Source organism: Protomyctophum bolini, assembly GCF_963924005.1.
Source record: "Protomyctophum bolini genome assembly, chromosome: 20".
Classification (NCBI taxonomy): Eukaryota; Metazoa; Chordata; class Actinopteri; order Myctophiformes; family Myctophidae; genus Protomyctophum; species Protomyctophum bolini.
In genome coordinates, this window is record NC_137881.1 from 8,687,980 (window position 1) to 8,705,239 (window position 17,260).

A 17,260-nucleotide genomic window follows, 5' to 3' on the forward strand; every position below is an offset into this window, starting at 1 on the left:
GGTGGTGGAGGCAGGGGCCGGGTGGAGTTAAAGAGTGGGGGGGGGTCAAAGAAAGCTATTTGAACTGCTGGCAGTGTCGAGATGGCCGTTGGGCATTGGGACAAGGGTTGGCTATTATGTTTTGGGGTTTTATCCGTGGCAAACCAGCACTTCTTGTGCAGTGCCTAAACAGTGACAGAACCGTTAACTTTGACTCGTCGTTGACTTTAAGTCGTTGACTTTAAAGGCATATTTGAACGTAACATGTACAGTATACCGTTTGAAGTATACTTCAATATTTACATAAAGGTTCATAGTATAAATTCTGAGGCAGCAGTATCCAGCTTCAAACTTCAGCAATTCTTTTGCAGAAATATGACCATATTTGCGTTCTCCGGCGAAACGCGACACCTCTCCTGACTGATCTCATGTCCCGTTCGCGAGAAAACCCTCTCCGACGGTGTCGACGAGGCCTGTACGCACAGATATGTGTTAGAAAGTGCAGACAGTATAGGGAGACTGTCCCTCCTCAACCACCACCAGGCTACAGGGTCTTGCCCCGACGGGATTGAAGGCAGACTCTTGTAGATCTCAATCTCTTTGCGGACTCGTTCAGCGACAGACAGGTCACTGGTTTTAGTGGTCGTAGTCTTTAGGAGCTCTTCGTCCTCATCCTCGAACAGCTCCTCTAGAGCGGACTTCTTGACACCCTTGTTGTGAGACGAAGCCTGGAAAACACATAAAGATGACTGGGAAAGGAGTTGTGGGAGAAAATGTAAAAAAACAAAGAGTCATATTCTCTGTCTGTGAAAATTGCATAATGTCATACTCTTTGAATAGAATTTACTTAAAAAAAAAAAGAAAACACATAAAAGTAGTGTTTAGACAAACTTGCTAAATATATTTCATACATATATATATACATATATTGTATGATTATGACCTTACATATTCCTCTTTTACATATTTGACATATTCCCCTTCCCAGTCACGATCTGATCCATCTGATTCGTCTAGGATTAGGTCCAGAGGTGGCAGGTCCTCCATTGGAAGCTGTAGACATAAGGAATGTGCATGTATAAATTAATTAGCAATAACTATTTTCTCCTTTGTTCAAATTTAGAATAGGAAATTATTTTCGCCATAATTTAGTTGTTATTATGACAAATCAATTCCTCCCCACAAAAATCTGTCGTCGCTGCTGTTCGTCCTACTCCTCCCGCCCACCACACCCTGTTGACCGGTGCCGCCCCAGCCCGTAGGAGTAAATGCAATGACCAATATCACAGGGTGGGCTTTACCACTGCGCCAAGCACCGAGCGCCCAAATAATAGCAATACGTTATTGTAGGAAATTGACAGATGACGACTTACAAGGGAAACAAGGATGACAATAAAATACCTGCTCTGGACTTTCTTCAGCAACTGCTGTGTTCTCCAACCTGTCCCAAGCGGCATCAGCGTCAACCTCACACAGTTTCCTTTTGAAGCGAGGGTCCATCAAAGTGGCCTCCTGGAGGAACTTCTGGATGTCTTCATCCTGTAATGAAAACATTACAAACTAGTCTAATTGTCCAAGGACTTATTCAGACTGGCAACCCAATCCAGATATGAGACAGATTGGTTTTATGCATGTCTACAGTCTGGACAAGGCTAAGGGAAAACCACATGGAGTTGTGTTTTGTTGTTGTTTAGATTTTGATTAAAGAAATATATATATTATAATAATAATCTGTTTCTAATCTGGATAGGCCAAAAATCAGATTGGAGTGCCGTTGTGAACATAGCAGTGGTATTTATGTGGTTTTTCCTTGCACAGGCTCTCAATGAAAAATACCTGGTAACGATTTGCCAGATCAGCCCAGGCCTTCTCTTTCACAGTCCTGGTGAATGGAGTGTCCTCTTTAGCCACTGTGAAATGCACCTCCAGCTTCTTCAGGATGGGGAGAATTTGGCCACATGTCGGGGACTGCTCACTGGACACACCCACTATTAGAGTGTACAGCAACCTCATGACGCATAGAAACTCCTCTGCTTTGTGGAAGTCGTCATCTGTGAGCGTTTCTAGTCTGTGGAAACAGAGATGAATGATTGATTGCGATTTTAAAAACACACAAAAAGGATGACATAAAAACAGGGTTAGGGTTTTTTCACGCTTGTAGTCCATTCAACTCAAACATCTGGACAAACAGTCCAATTGCAACAAGGACACTAAAACATTGAATATAAAGAGTTTAACTTTATGGAAAGAAAAAAAAATATTATAAAAATAATTATTGTCACTCAATCGTTCTTGTCCATCACCTGGCTTCCTCCATTGGTTTTCTGAGTCTTGGGTCAAGTGAGGCAGCCTGGATGGCTGGGTACTGCTCCACAAACCTCTCCAGCATCAGGAAAAGGGAGTCCCACCGCGCTCTGACGTCCTCAATCATGTCCTGTTCTGGCAGATCTGAAACACAAATGCAGGTTTTGTATTGCATTTTGCCATCTACATTGCTGAACATTTAAATTACAATAGTCATCGCTGAAGATGTCTGAAACAAACACTTCTTACTGAGAGCTTGCTGCTTCTCCGCGAGGATAGCTTTGGCCACCCTTGACCACTTCAGCCACGCCACGACAGCTCGGACTCTGCCACACCACTGTGCGACGCGGGTGCCGCCGACGCCGGAGCCGTTGACCTTCATTGCCGCCAGGTTTAGGGTATTGGCGAAGCAGCCCAACTTCAAGAACTTGAGATTCTTCAGAGCGACATCCATATTGCTGGCATTGTCTACAGTGGCGGCCACGACTTAAGCGTTTATCTGGAATTCCTTCAAAATGCTCTTTATCTCTTCCGCAACCAACAGGCCTGTCTTTGACTCGTAAACAGCTTTGGTGTCTAGCACCTTCTGTTTGAGGCGGCCATGGCTGATGTAGTGCACCGTCAGCGTAACATAGTGGTCCTGTGCCACACTGGTCCACCCATCACATGTAACAGCAGCCTTCTTCACGTGGGCCAACTCCTGAAGAACGTTGTGTTTCTCGGCAGAGTACCACGCAGGAATACGTGTATCGGACAGATCATCCCTAGACGGGGGTCGGTAGCCAGGATTGAGGGCAGTGATCATCGCTCTGAATTAAATGCATATGGGGATTATTCATTAGTCTTAGAGGCACAAATTGATGACAAGAAATGTTGTTGTCACACCTTAGTGACCTTACATTTACTTATTTTACCTGAACCATGGACATTCCACAGTGGAAAAAGAATGCAGTCCCTTGACCACAAAATTGGTCACAGCCTTGTGTAATTCCTCCATCTTCTCTTTGGTCAGAAAGGTGAATGGAGTCATTGGCGCCGACACTTTTGTCAAAGAGTGAGTCAAAAATATAAAACATACATAATGTTACAATTTTACGATTCATGTGTTGCTTAACACGGAAGTATTTGGCTGTGTGAACTAGGTACAGCTGCACAGTTCACAGCAAAACATCTGCTTCTTACTTTTAGGGTCTGCTAAAGTTTTAGGTTTAGACACTGCCGAGTTGGAACAGATGTCCATGGAGTTTGGAGGGAGGTCCATGGAGGTGGGAGGGAGTTCTGTTGAGGTGGGAGGGAGTTCTGTTGAGGTGGGAGGGAGGTCCATGGAGTTTGGAGGGAGGTCCATTGAGGTGGGAGGGAGTTCTGTTGAGGTGGGAGGGAGTTCTGTTGAGGTGGGAGGGAGTTCTGTTGAGGTGGGAGGGAGGTCCGGGGTCTCCGGTACAGAGTACCTTAAATCATAGCGCAAATATTGTTAAGACAGAACCTTGTTCAGAATATGGTGATTTTCATCACATCAATAGTCAATAAAGTCTATTGTACTGTCATAGTGTACTTTTGTTGCAGTAGAGACCTATTAGCAAGGCGATTTATTTTTTTGAGCTTTCCGTGTTTGTATAAACACAAACATTGAAGACAAATGTGAAGACGGAAAAGTGAGGCCGCAAATTGTGATTGGCTGGCGTGATTGGGTGGGAGATGTGCCATTGGTTGAGCATCGCATAACGATTGTGCCATGGGGGACAGTGGGACACCCGTTGTATACATGTGGCTGCTAGAGAGATTGCACAACACTCAAGAGAAGAGATACAATACTTGGGGCGCCAACCCCTCCTATGCCCAGCTTTTCGAATTTGTGTAAACACAGGCTTGTGATTGGCTAATCACCCCAAACCCAAAGCGATGATTTGATTGGCTGAGCAAAGTACATATTGAAGATAAAAGTGAGGGCAGCAAAGTGAAGATGGCAAAGTGAGGAGGCAAATTGTGATTGGCCAGAATGAGATGATGTGATAAGAGTGCCCCTCTATCACACGGGTGTGGTTATTTATTTTTCAACAGGGAAAACACACTCAGATCTTTCACAGGGGGGCCACTGCAAAATACAGAACCCAAAAGCACTTTGTTTATTAGTCACACAGTGAGGTGGAAATAAATCATGTTTTGGAATCGAGATGCATCGGAAATCGATTTATAATCGAATCGTAGCCCTCTGAATGGGAATCGAATCGTCAGGTACCTAGAGATTTCCACCCATTGTTTTTAACTTGAATTGTTTTTTTAGCCCGCTCGAAAACATTTCACACAAAACTTCTGTTATGGGGTTCCCTGGCACTAAATAATTCCTGATGAGAGTCCACAGCCAAATAATACATATCAATTTGGGGGTTCTTCACATGAAAAGGTTTGAGAACGACTGCGCCAGGTTTGAGCCAATATGGATCATCATCATCACACCCACCATTCAGTAATGATCAGGGTGGCAGGAGCAGCGGCACCAACGAGGAGGGCAGGAGGAGCGGCCTCAACCAGGGCTGCAGGAGGAGCTGCCTCAACCAGGGCTGCAGGAGGAGCAACGTCCATCGGGGCTAAATAAGCGCCACCATCGCCTGGGGCAGAACGAAACCAGATTACATGCAATTATTTACTCATTGTTGAGGGTGGCGCAGGGTCGCAAAGCCACATGCAGACCACCGGGGTATCAAAAACATCCGGGTAGGAACAGCCCACTAAATCTTTTGTTAGACTAAAGGTGAAGGAAAAGCGAAGAAATATGTAATTCAAATTATTCCAAGGCACTCAGAGTCCTACAAGGAATATAGAGTTAGACTTGAACAGAAATCTATGAATGTGCAACGAATGCAATGATCCCAAGTCATTAACGAGAAACTGACCCTGGGAGAATAACTAGTCTATGGGAACAGAGAGTATAGTTTAGACATATTTTATACTTCGGCTATTCAAAAAAGCCAATCTACAAGCTAACATGTTGCAAGCTTGCTATACAAAATGTAAAAATGTTTTCATAATTTTGAAGAGGAAAACAAAGTGTCCTCTTCTGGGGTCCCTGGCACAACATTCACTACAAATGATAAGCCTTCAAGGATAGGAAATAATATTTACTCTTCAATTTTAAGATGTATTCATATGCCCTGGTCATCGTATCCAGCAAGACCTTCATCCGGTGGTCTTCAGAAGCCAGATATGTGACTACCTCTGCGTTAAAATTGATCGGTGCGTAGTAAGTCGGTTTGTTCCTCCCTATGAGTAGAAGGGGGTTGTAGCCCAAGGCTTCCAGCCTACTAACCTGCAATCAACAGACACCAACATTAGCATACATTCTCTTTAAAGCAGTGGTTCATAAAGTGAGGTCCAGGGACCTCCAGACTAGAGGTCCTTGAAGGGGTTCCCAGCTAAATATAGCATCAAAATCAGTTTAACCACATTTAACCATTTTATACTTATACTGAATATTTGACAAACGCTGATCAAAAGCTCACAATGTATCACATTATAGATGTATCACTTATTTCAAAGACATTTGAACAAAAATTATACATTTAAAATGTTTAACACAAATCACAATCCAAAACCTGTTTAGTGTTTTGACATGAGGATACCTTTGTCATAGCATCATAACGTGTCAGTTGTTGGAGACAGATTCAATTTACCCTAGTGAAAAACGAAGTGAATGGCTGCGTGCGCAGCAAAACAGCTCCGGGACGTACGAGCAAGTTTTTTTATCATTAAAAAGTACCTAAAGAGGTGTCCACACCTCCTAGGCCTCCTACAGGTGAAATTATGAAGATGGGTGTACATGTCCTGGGCATCAAGTGTTAAGTTCTTATTTGGGGGTCCACTTGCAATATCACTGGGTTAGGGATATTTTAGTCGTAGGAGGTAATATCATGGGCTGCAATTGCCCTCTAAACGGCGGGATAATTTCTTCTAAAACGTGATTTTATAACTAGAGGACAAAGATTTGGCGATATACTGTATTACAAATGAGAGTATCTTCTGTTCCGACTACTGTGATGAATTACATTGACCAAACTATTTGTTATACAAAACTTATAGTAGCATTGTTACTTACAGTTATACGTGCCTGGTCAACAATTCGGACACGATTTCCATGTTTCATGATACGTTTCCTCCATTCACCCTGCATGATTTTGGCCTCCCTCTCTTTCAGTTTGCGTTTTAACGGGAATTTTGCATAGCATTTGCTACAATTATTTGTGCCTAATTGATTGGGTTGCTGGCAGTTGGGGCAAGGTTTACATTTGGGTCTGGTCATTTTGGTCTGGTTGGAGAACCCTGGAAACCAAACACAGAGAGGGACAACAACACGAATATTAGGTGAAATGGATCATCTATTGATCATCACAAAACAAAGTAAAAAAGGTTACGTTGGCACAACTTAAGCACAGTTCGGTGTAAACATACAGTATATCTAAAATATATATATATATATCCCACTTCATAAATGATATTAAATAAGAAATAGGCTAAAAATTATATATTTTCTAAGAAATTTGATATTTTCCCCCCATATTAATTTGACTCCCAAATCCAATTGCTTAGTCACAATCTTACCAAATACATTTTTACACAACAGGACAGTCCAAATACCACATCTGATCTAGCCACAAACTCAATTTGTAACTCGCACAAACACTACCTGATCTGTGATATACCGTACAAATAGTATCTACTCCCAAGGGAATTATATCAGGAGCTCGATAAAATCACTTCACATGAAAAACGAAAATGCTACAAAGGTTGAAAGGAAAAATGACTGGCTAAGATTTCAGTGCTTAAACCGGGATCGATTTGCTTTGCCTGTTGCAAAGCAGACAATGGGAAGATTTTAAAAGGACTGTTTTTTAAAGATTGTAATAATATAATTATATGAGTAAATATAAAGTCATAATGACGTACATACCAACAGTCTCAGGAGCAACAATCTCCCCACAGTTTGTCAGAAGCAGGTCAGGCAGGATCAGGCCTACAGCTCTGACCAGCTGTAACAAAAAACAAAATAAAATAAAATGAAAATTGCAACAGAATCAAATCAGAATCAATCTTTATTGTCATTTAGAACCAATAACAGACTTAAACTACTATCGAGAAGAAAGCATTTTGTTATATATATATCAATGAATCAACATTTATCGTGGTCATTTGTGCATTTTATACGTGTGTTGGGGGGCTCAGAGTGCGTCCACCGGGGAAAGTAGTCTTTCTAATGACCAAAACCGTCTTTGTATTGGTTATTTTAGTTTTTATCAGAAGTCGAGAGTTATGGTGCATAAGTGCATTTCATAGCAATGACATTAGGGTTTCTCCCTCCCCACCCAGAATGCTGTAGTAAGCTTTTCCTTATGGGTGGGCCATGCATGGCACATAATCTTTTCAATGGGGGTCCATATGAACAATAAGTTCATGTTTAGAAATAAAACAGTAATAGTTATCTGGCTAGCCTGAAGTCAGTTAATGAACGCTTATGACAGACAAGCTAAAGGGTCAGACAATTGACCATGCTAAAATGTAGACTAGATGTATTTATCATTTAAAAAAATGTGTTTTATAATCCACTCTGTCTCGGAATCTGTCATCCATCTTGGATCTGTCCTTGTCTCCCCAAATGAGTGCAACTGGCTGCGCAACCCAGACCGCCAAGGGGGCGCGGTTGTGCAGTTTCAATGGACAGGACAGATCCAAGATGGACCTACAGATTCCGAGTGGAATAAACACTTTTGTAACTGAATACTACGGACCTACGGGTTAATAACGCAGTGCGTGCATAAATCGGACAGGTAGGGCAGCAGGGTAAGCACCTTATATTTTGCATATGTACATGTTCAGAGCTCTACGGACTGGAGGCAGGGGAAGGGGATTTCAGGCTCCTCACCATGGGCAATGAGTCTTTAGACTCTCGTAGATTGAAACTGTCTGAATCGATAAATTCATCTACGAGAGTCTAATATTTAGGCTAGTCAGACCAGTGAGCAACATTGATGATCAAGTTATGTCTACTCTAGATGTCATAAAATATTGAAATACTCTGCTACTTACTTACACAAAGGCAGAGACAAAACAAAACAACAACACAAGCAGCATAAATGCGCCTCCTCGATTCGCACAGTATGACCTCACTTCCGTTTTGCGCGGTTTGTGCCGTGTTGCCAGGTTTGCTTATTATTATAAGCGACCTTGTCTTTTCTGTAAAGTAGTTTGTAAATGTTGGTAGTGTTGTGTTTCTTTTTGGCATGTTTAAGTATTGTTGCGCATTTGGGCTTCCTTCTTACAAACCAGTGGTTCTGCATTCACATGACACATGACGTCATCATCAAACCGATAAAAGGTCGGCTACGACGGCTAGTAAACTCAATTATGTTGTCATTGTTGTGACTGTCCAATCACAGCGCTTATTATTGTGTGTGTGTGACGTATGCCCCCACGTTGAGCCTTATTTAGAAGCTTGTACATGGCAAACCTATTCATTCCTATAGTTCACTTTGAACTACCTCCTACTCTCAACTCTCCTATTCTACCTGCATCAGGATTGATATAGCCCATTGAACAGCAGTGATACTTCTAACATAAGCGCCTATGAATACAGAGTAGTGCTATATTTCTGACAAAGGGTTTAAATTACAAGAGTGATATATAGCTTAGTGAAGTACAGTGATATCATCAACATAGTGAAGTTACACAGAAGGGTTGATACAATAGTAATATACACCTGAACATGGGAGAAGTTAGCTTTTATATGGATAGAAGCAAACATACTGGTCCAGTCAGTGCTCATAATATTCACCTGGTGAAGAAGAAGCCAGTCAGGTGCCAGGGTGTGGTGATTGAGACCAAGGACGCTGGCGGGTATATTGAGCGGGCTGACGTGGTTAAGATGATCTTCTTTCACTATAGCGATTTCAAGGGCGATCAGGCGCTGCAGGTGGGAGATGACGTGGAGTTCACCATTGACAACAGACATGATGGCGACGAGGTGGCCACCGATGTGAGGCTTCTCCCCCAGGGGACGGTAGTCCTCGAGGACGTCAGCATGGAGCAGTTTGAAGGCAGAGTCACCAAGGTCATCCCCAAAGTTGCCACCAAGAGCCAGAACAACACACTACCAGGCCGCATCACTGCCACCATTGGCTTTACCGCCAAGGAGCTGCAGTTTGGACCAAATGACACAAAGTCCAAGGTGACCCTCCTAGACGGAGATCATGTCCGGTTCAACATCTCCACCGACCGCAGGGACAGGCTGGAGAGAGCCACCGGCATCGAAATCCTGCCAGACACCTTCCGCTTCACCAATGAGATACGGGAAACGGGCGTGATCGCTGCTATGCTCGAAGGCTTTGGCTTCATCTCGTGCCTGGATCGGAATGCCAGGATGTTCTTTCACTTCAGCCAGGTTCTGGACGACAGCCAGCTGCAAGTCTCGGACGAGGTGGAGTTCACTGTCGTGCCGGACATGATGTCCGCTCAGAAGGACCATGCAGTACGCATCAAGAAGCTGCCCATGGGCACCGTGTCCATCCACACATGCTCGGAACAGCGTTTTGAAGGCATAGTAGAGAAAGAATTGGTGGCGGCCTCCACCAAGAAGCTTCAATCAAGAATGCGCAAGGGAAAGGAGAAGGAAGTGGAGGAGGGAGTGATTGCCTATGAAGACGGTGGAGTGAAGTTGACTGTGCCGTACCATGCTAAGGATCTAGTGGGATCCTGTCATCCACAAGTTGGAGATACGTTGGAGTTCTCCATCAGCAAGAGGGCCGGACAGCAAAGTGCGGTTTCCATCAAAGTGCTCGACCAGCGGTCGGTCGACGATGACAGCAAGAAACTGCTGGGATTCGTTGCCACACTGAAGGACAAATACGGCTTTATCGAGATGGCCAATCACGACCAAGGGGTTTTCTTCCATTACACGGAGGTGTGCGGAGACTTGGAGAGCATGAAGCTTGGCGATATGGTGGAGTACACCCTGTCCAAGGGAAAAGGAAACAAGATCAGAGCTGAGGAAGTGACCAAAGTGGAAGCAGTGAAGAATGATGGAGTCATGGAGGACATCGGCGCCACAGTGATTTTAGGAAAGGTCGTCCGTCCTCTGCGTGGCGTGGACGCCTCCCAGACAGAGTACCAAGGCCTTATAGAGGTTATAGAAGAAGGTGAAACTAAAGGCCAGAGTTTCCCTTTTGGCATCATGGGCATGGCAAACAAATGTGATTGTCTGCAGAAGGGAGAGTTAGTGAAGTTCCAGCGGTGTACCGTGCCTCAGACTGGACAGAAGATGGCATGTAGTGTGGTGCCGCATCGCAGAGCCCTGGTGGAGTCCGTCAAAGACCAGTTTGGTTTCATCACATATGAGGTCGGCGACAGCAAGAACTTGTTTTTCCATTTCAAAGAGGTGCAAGATGGCTTGGAACTGCAGGCCGGGGACGAGGTGGAGTTCTCAGTAGTCCTCAATCAACGCACGGGAAGATGTAGTGCCTCCAACGTACGCAGAGTCAGCGAAGGGCCTAAGCCGGTGGAGACCCCACGTCCCGATCGCTTGGTAAATCGACTCAAGATCATCACTCCAGACGATGCTAGTGCCCCCCGCCTTGTCATTGTGAGGCAGCCCCGTGGTCCTGACAACTCAAAAGGCTTCAATGTGGAGCGCAAGACTCGTCAACCCGGTGTCATCGACTGAACAATGCAGAGCTCACCTCATCTAAAGAAGGTGGAGCTAGATTGTGTATACGTTATCCCGAAGAAACAACAACTTGCTTGTACACACGCAAAAACTCGTACACAAAACCTAGACCATGCATAGATACATGTAACTCATGTGCCTGTCCACATCTACGAACGGAACCTTCATCATTCCATGGTTCCCAGCCTCTCCTGTAGTCTGCAGTGGCACTATAGTAGACATGGGGAAGGAACTTTTCTGAGTGTGCATGAATGCATGGTTAATGCAGGTGTTTCTGCTGGTCCTTTTGTCCCGGGGTGCGGTCAAGTTCCTGTAAACTACTGAACCAATCAGCACTTTGTTATTTCACACCATCCGCCAAGCCACCCATCTTGTCCAAATACGATGGTCCACACTGAAGACATCAATATGACATCAGAGATTCACAGAGAAGCCAAACTGTTATTGGACCTTGGTCTTGTTTTGTTGGTTACGTATGTACAGAATAGTCTTGCGCACACTGTCAATGATGTAACTCCCATTTTTTCCCACTGTATTTTAATTATATATTATTACTTTATCATCATTTTAATGGATGTCAACGGTGGTGGGATCAGGCTGAAGCCTTGCCCAAACATAATATATACGTTTATTGGAGTTCTACGATATAATGTCATAGATATATCATAGATCATAGACTTGTGTCATAGACTACTGGCCACATGAAATCTGAGATCCAGATGTCAGGCAGCTAATCATTAGACCCGTCTTATTTTTTTGTGCTCTGTATGACACATGCATGCACGTGTCCACATGCAAATACACACACTCACACTTGTAGTTTTTCTACATTACTTAAGGAAACTTTAAAAACACTGCACTACTGTATGTGCCTTTCTACAAAAACAACATAGAATAAAACAAACTGAAGTTCCCTCCTTAAGGAGAATCATATTTCTCAGAATTAGAAGCTTTTTCTCGGCTCATATTTGGAGCAGTTCTTAAAATGCTTTATTCAAGAGCTGAAGTGAAGCAAAGGTGTGTGTGTGTGTGTGTGTGTGTGTGTGTGTGTGTGTGTGTGTGTGTGTGTGTGTGTGTGTGTGTGTGTGTGTGTGTGTGTGTGTGTGTTTTTGACTGCAGTTCAATTATAGAATTTTTTTTTCCTTTCTGTTGAACACAGTAAAAGTGGAATGTGCTGTAAAAACAAACCAGCAAAACATCAAAACTCATCCCTGTCAATGTCACTGTTTATCTTCTTCATATCTACAGTGTGAGCACATCTCTGCACTGGAGCTGAGTGGATGGAACGAATTATACATCCACTGAAAATGACAAACTGTGAACATGGAGGATGGTGTGTAGACGAGTGAACATGGAGGATGGTGTGTAGACGAGTGAACATGGAGGATGGTCAGTGATTTCTGAAGGTTGTCACTATTTATGCATGAATTCAGCTTTTTGGAATGAAGGGGAACTATATAACTAACTGGGACCACATGTGACATGGTTCATGCCTACTCAGCTTCATGCCTTGTGGGAGTGCTAACAAAAGCTAGGTTTGGAATGGTGCAGAATCCTGCTAGACAGGAACACACTGTACTGATGCCAAGAAGAGTAACTCTATTAAGGATACGCCGGCCAATGATATATAGCAGCATTGATCTTATATCCAGATTCATGTCATTCAATCAATGCCTATTAACCACTCTGTTTTATAGTTTGTCGTCGTACGGCACAATGGTGCCACAATGCAAAAATAGCCAATGTTCAGTACAAGCTCTCACAATATGACGCCTTGTGGGAGCTTGTAAATATACTATTGTCACAATTCCTTTTACAATTTAAAAGGATTTGCCTATAATAATAATATGCCCAAAACATGGACGCCATGTTAACAGGGGTGAATACATGTAGGCTACTCTAGCTAGTCATATGAATCAAAATAAGAATCTAATTTATTGTCACATCACAGGTTTGCAGGGTGTAGAACAGTTGGTTAAATTAACTTCCGTGCACGTTTCAGTGGTTTCGTGTGAGAGAAATACCCTCTCTCCTTGTCCCCTTATTGCCTCAGTGGAAGCATTTCAACAACAAAAATATGATGAATAATGAATGAATACAACAACACAAATATGAATGCATGTGTTGTGTTTTTATTATACAGTCAGGAAACACATCTCAGAGCCAATATCATGGATATTGACAGCGGTCTTGGGGATAGCTTTTATACTCTGGATTGTAACCTGCACTGGCGAAACATATGGACGCTTTCCTGTCGCACTCACAGACAAATTGGGCACATGCACTGTTGACTTCACCTGAATGAAAGAATAAAAATAAAATATCATTACCGGAAATAGCAGATCTACAAGCTTGTAGATCGACAGTGTATAAATCGGTTTTATACTGGATAGCATCAGCCAGCTTCTTCAGAAACTCGGTAATGGACAAACAGATCAGTAAAAGAATCATTGCATTATTTAAATAGCAAACATGGCGACGAATGTTAGACTTTTGTGAATTAAACAGTACAAAATAAGTAGTTTCCAAAGTGTTTTCCCCCAGTGACTTTATTGTATATGGTATGAATGTTGGTCAACTTGTAGTTGCTGTAATATAATGTTTGGGTTCCGATTCTTTCCACATATGGCACATAGTACTATAACTAACTAATAATATTCTGTCAATCACATAAAAGTGAGTCAAGGGAAAAACTCATGTGGATACATATTATAGAAATATTGTAAACAATATCTACGCTTATTCAACATATTCTGTATCCTGTCTTAGGTTAGATTTAGTTGAGATCTCACATGCCAATTACCAACAAAATCAACAAGTTTCAATAGTCAAAGATACTCACTGGGACATGTAACATTGCTGGTGGCGTCATCACATTCGTAACTGTATATTTTAATATATGGGTTGTCTAGGATAGACCCACATGAATTGTTTTGCTTTGCATCACCATAGCACTTGTCATGGACCTGACAGCATCTGACACAAACAGAGAGCAGACAGAAGAATAAGAAATGATTATTAATGCATCCTATTATGTCAGATGGAAATCACAGCGTAGACCAACTGACCATCGATTATAAACTTCCAAATCAGAGAGAGTGTGTGTGTGTGTGTGTGTGTGTGTGTGTGTGTGTGTGTGTGTGTGTGTGTGTGTGTGTGTGTGTGTGCGTGCGTGCGTGTGTGCGTGTGCGCGTGTAAAGATAAATAAGTAAGTATGCCTTGCGAATATGCTATTATGTCGCAGGGCCTACCCACAATCCAAACCCTTGGTGCTGAGTGGCAAGCATCCCAATCTCTTCTTCGGTGTGACCCAGCCGGGTATCGAACCCCGACATCCCAGTCTCAGGGCAGACACTTTAACCACAAGGCCACTGAGCTAGTTATATAGTATATAATTATATGCATTCAAGTGCTCCCAAAAATGAACTCTTACATAAAGATCACAAAACAAACAACTAGCAAGCGGCCTGGGCTGTGGCTCAACGGTCCAGGCACCTTGGCTGGGATGGGACTCGAGTCTGGCAGTGTGCCGTGGGTTCGACTCCCGATCTCGACGGCCTTTACTGCGTGTACCATCTCTTTCCCCCATTTCCTGTTAGCCTACTATCTATCCCTCTATAAAAGAATATAGAATAAAGGCGAAAGCCACAAAGAAATACATTATACAACAGCTAGCAAGCAAACACATCTTTGTCACATTTACATTTACATCCCACCGTCCATTTGTTCTTGAGTGCATACCTGTCAAGGTTATCAACAGGCACACCATGGCCACCCATCCCGCAGAAGCAACCATAGTCATGGTAATCCCAGAATGGATGGCTATCAGGTATTGTACATTTAATCATTTGACGGAAGTCCCAAAGCGAACGTTTGGTCCTGTGCGCCAACACTGAGGCTATATGAGGGGACAAGCAATGTGATTATTAATTCACATGGTACCACCACAAATCTACAGCTACACAATTGATTGAAAGTTCGAACCCTGTCTGACTGGATCCTCAACTGAGGATGTTATTTGAACACATTTGCAAAGGTAAACAGACTGGGGCATTAGTGAACATTTCAATGAAGTTCATGTTGACCTAATCTAGTTCCCACAAGCTCTTGCATAAATACGGGATGGGCAATGTTGACCTAACATATGTATTTTTTGCATGCTAAATGAAGCCTGGCTTTAGTTTAGCCTCCACCACCCCAGCCTCCAGCACCCTTAACGTTTAAACTGAATGTTAAACTGAAATTAATGTGTGCATCAGTGGTGTAGAGTCTACCGTTATACGCTATATACGTAGTATGCCATGCTGAAGTTTTGAGAAAAAAACATGCGTGAACACGTAACAGTAGATAAAAACCAACAGGACAGCTCTTTTACTTTAAATGGTGGATAACAGAACACAACAGAATGAGACAGTTTAAATAAATCTAGTCTACAGGTCAAACCAAAGTCTGTCTGTAATAATGTGTTTCCAAAGTGAACAGAAAGCAGTCAAATAATGTTGTCACAACATTAATCCATGTTGGATGTTGAATACTCACAGGCTACGAGACAGACGGACAGGACAAGCACAACACGATGCAAGTTCATTTTGCAGCCAAAGAACCTGTGGAACCAGAACGTAATAAAGACCTTGAGGCGTATAGACGTCCCAGGCCGCTGATGCCAATGTACACCTGCAGACAAGACAGGAGAGGTTTTGACTAAGTACAGTAGACCTACCGTAGTATACACACACACGCACACGATTAAACAAACAATACCAATGTGCCCGATTCATTTTGAATGCACGGTTAGGAAAAAATATTTTCTGAACCTGTATTTGCAATTGTTATAAATGTTGCCATAATAGGGATATGCCTGTGCGTGTGTGCATACCTGATCTAACAGAGTGTGTGTCCCGTTCCTCCAGTCTGTCCATCAAGCCCGCTTCCATGAGAAGGCAATCCCCAGGGTAGATTTACTCTACTTGTATGCGCACACACACACACACACACACACACACACCTCCCTCACTGTATTTACATTACGTTTTAAACGTTCCAATTCGTTCACATGCGGTACTGTATAGCTCTATTGTGTATAGGCCTATATTGTGTAATATAGGCCTATTGTGTGTGGAGAGATTTCCTGGCTTGGCATGCAATTTCAAAAGTTAAAGTACTTTTGATTGAAAATGAATTGCATCATAATTTACCCTATAAATTAAAATGAATGTCCATAGACTTGGCTGGCACGAAGTACAGCGTAATTTACCCTATACAAACATTAAAATACCTATACAAAGCATTGAATGGAACACCTTTCCAGAATGGAATTTCCAGAACAATGGAGGGGGGTGAGCCATATCCATGCATACTTTTCATTTGACCAACAAATGTTCTAATATGAGAAAGAAGAGTTTTTACCTGTAGGGGCCTACTATATTTTTGCAGCCAATTATTTACGAACCCCCTCCCCATGTACAGCATAGTCTCTGAACTTAATGCTTAGAGCTGGTCTGTCAGTATTCTGAACAAATAGGACTGTGACACAAAGGACACTAGGGGGAGCCAGAGGTCAATAAATAGATTATCACAATAATAATTGTAAGGTTGTGAGGTTTTAAGGTTGCCCATCATGGGCACTACTGGACAGTACAGTATGGTGTATTTTGTTTGTTTACAGTATACTGACATTTTTAACCAGTAGGCTATGATGTATATGATCTATTTTAACATGAGCATTAGAATTGTTAGGATGATGTCTTTCATTAGTACAACATTCATTTCACGTTTTAATGACAGTATGATTGTCTTGGCTTATTTCTGTCTAAATGGTAAAGTAGGGTGAAGTGTGTTTGTCATTTATGACATAAATGACAAACATATTTGTGACCAGATACATTAGTAGGGCATGACTTTTTTATGAGGAGAAAGTAGTCTGTATACTCTGAACATATACTGTATAGGAGAGAACATAATGACTGTACTGCTGCCAACCACTGATTGAACAAACAATCAGATTATTTTCGTTTGGGTTTTCTAGGCGTGTACTGCTACTGTATGTACGGAATTGCAATTCTGTGCTATTTCACCATGTTTGGGTGAGAGCAATTTCACTACTGTTGCGCGACACTCTTGATGAAGCAGGGCATTCAGAGAAATACAAGGTTTCTGCCTGACTGCAGATACTGTATGTTATTCACCGTTACATTACAATCATAGGCGTTAGATCACAATGTTGCTCTCGTAATATTCTTATTGTGACAGTGTGTTTTAGGGAGAGAAAAG

The 17,260-nt window shown here is 42.6% G+C and overlaps 3 protein-coding genes across 3 annotated transcripts; 1 reads left to right on the top strand and 2 right to left on the bottom strand.

The window, feature by feature from the left end:
• Nucleotides 1-284: 284 nt before the first annotated feature.
• On the bottom strand, nucleotides 285-2,737 carry LOC308335783 (E3 SUMO-protein ligase ZBED1-like; the record flags this gene model as incomplete). The annotated part of the gene is made up of 6 exons (XM_080792974.1): nucleotides 285-728; nucleotides 928-1,032; nucleotides 1,381-1,518; nucleotides 1,816-2,047; nucleotides 2,283-2,427; nucleotides 2,533-2,737. 6 exons carry the CDS (start codon nucleotides 2,735-2,737, stop codon nucleotides 333-335), a joined length of 1,221 nt encoding a protein of 406 aa, XP_080649100.1. The 3' UTR covers nucleotides 285-332.
• Nucleotides 2,738-2,770: 33 nt separating this feature from the next.
• LOC308335782 (uncharacterized protein) lies at nucleotides 2,771-7,319 on the bottom strand (the record flags this gene model as incomplete). The annotated part of the gene is made up of 7 exons (XM_080792973.1): nucleotides 7,226-7,319; nucleotides 6,374-6,597; nucleotides 5,404-5,587; nucleotides 4,742-4,889; nucleotides 3,466-3,731; nucleotides 3,198-3,324; nucleotides 2,771-3,092 (listed from the first exon to the last, which is right to left on the bottom strand). Exons 2-7 carry the CDS (start codon nucleotides 6,575-6,577, stop codon nucleotides 2,771-2,773), a joined length of 1,251 nt encoding a protein of 416 aa, XP_080649099.1. The 5' UTR covers nucleotides 6,578-6,597; nucleotides 7,226-7,319.
• Nucleotides 7,320-8,895: 1,576 nt separating this feature from the next.
• LOC308335942 (cold shock domain-containing protein E1-like) lies at nucleotides 8,896-10,987 on the top strand (the record flags this gene model as incomplete). The annotated part of the gene is made up of 2 exons (XM_080793165.1): nucleotides 8,896-8,906; nucleotides 9,019-10,987. The coding sequence occupies 2 exons, from the start codon at nucleotides 8,896-8,898 to the stop codon at nucleotides 10,985-10,987; spliced, it is 1,980 nt and encodes a 659-aa protein (XP_080649291.1).
• Between the last annotated feature and the right edge of the window lie 6,273 nt (nucleotides 10,988-17,260).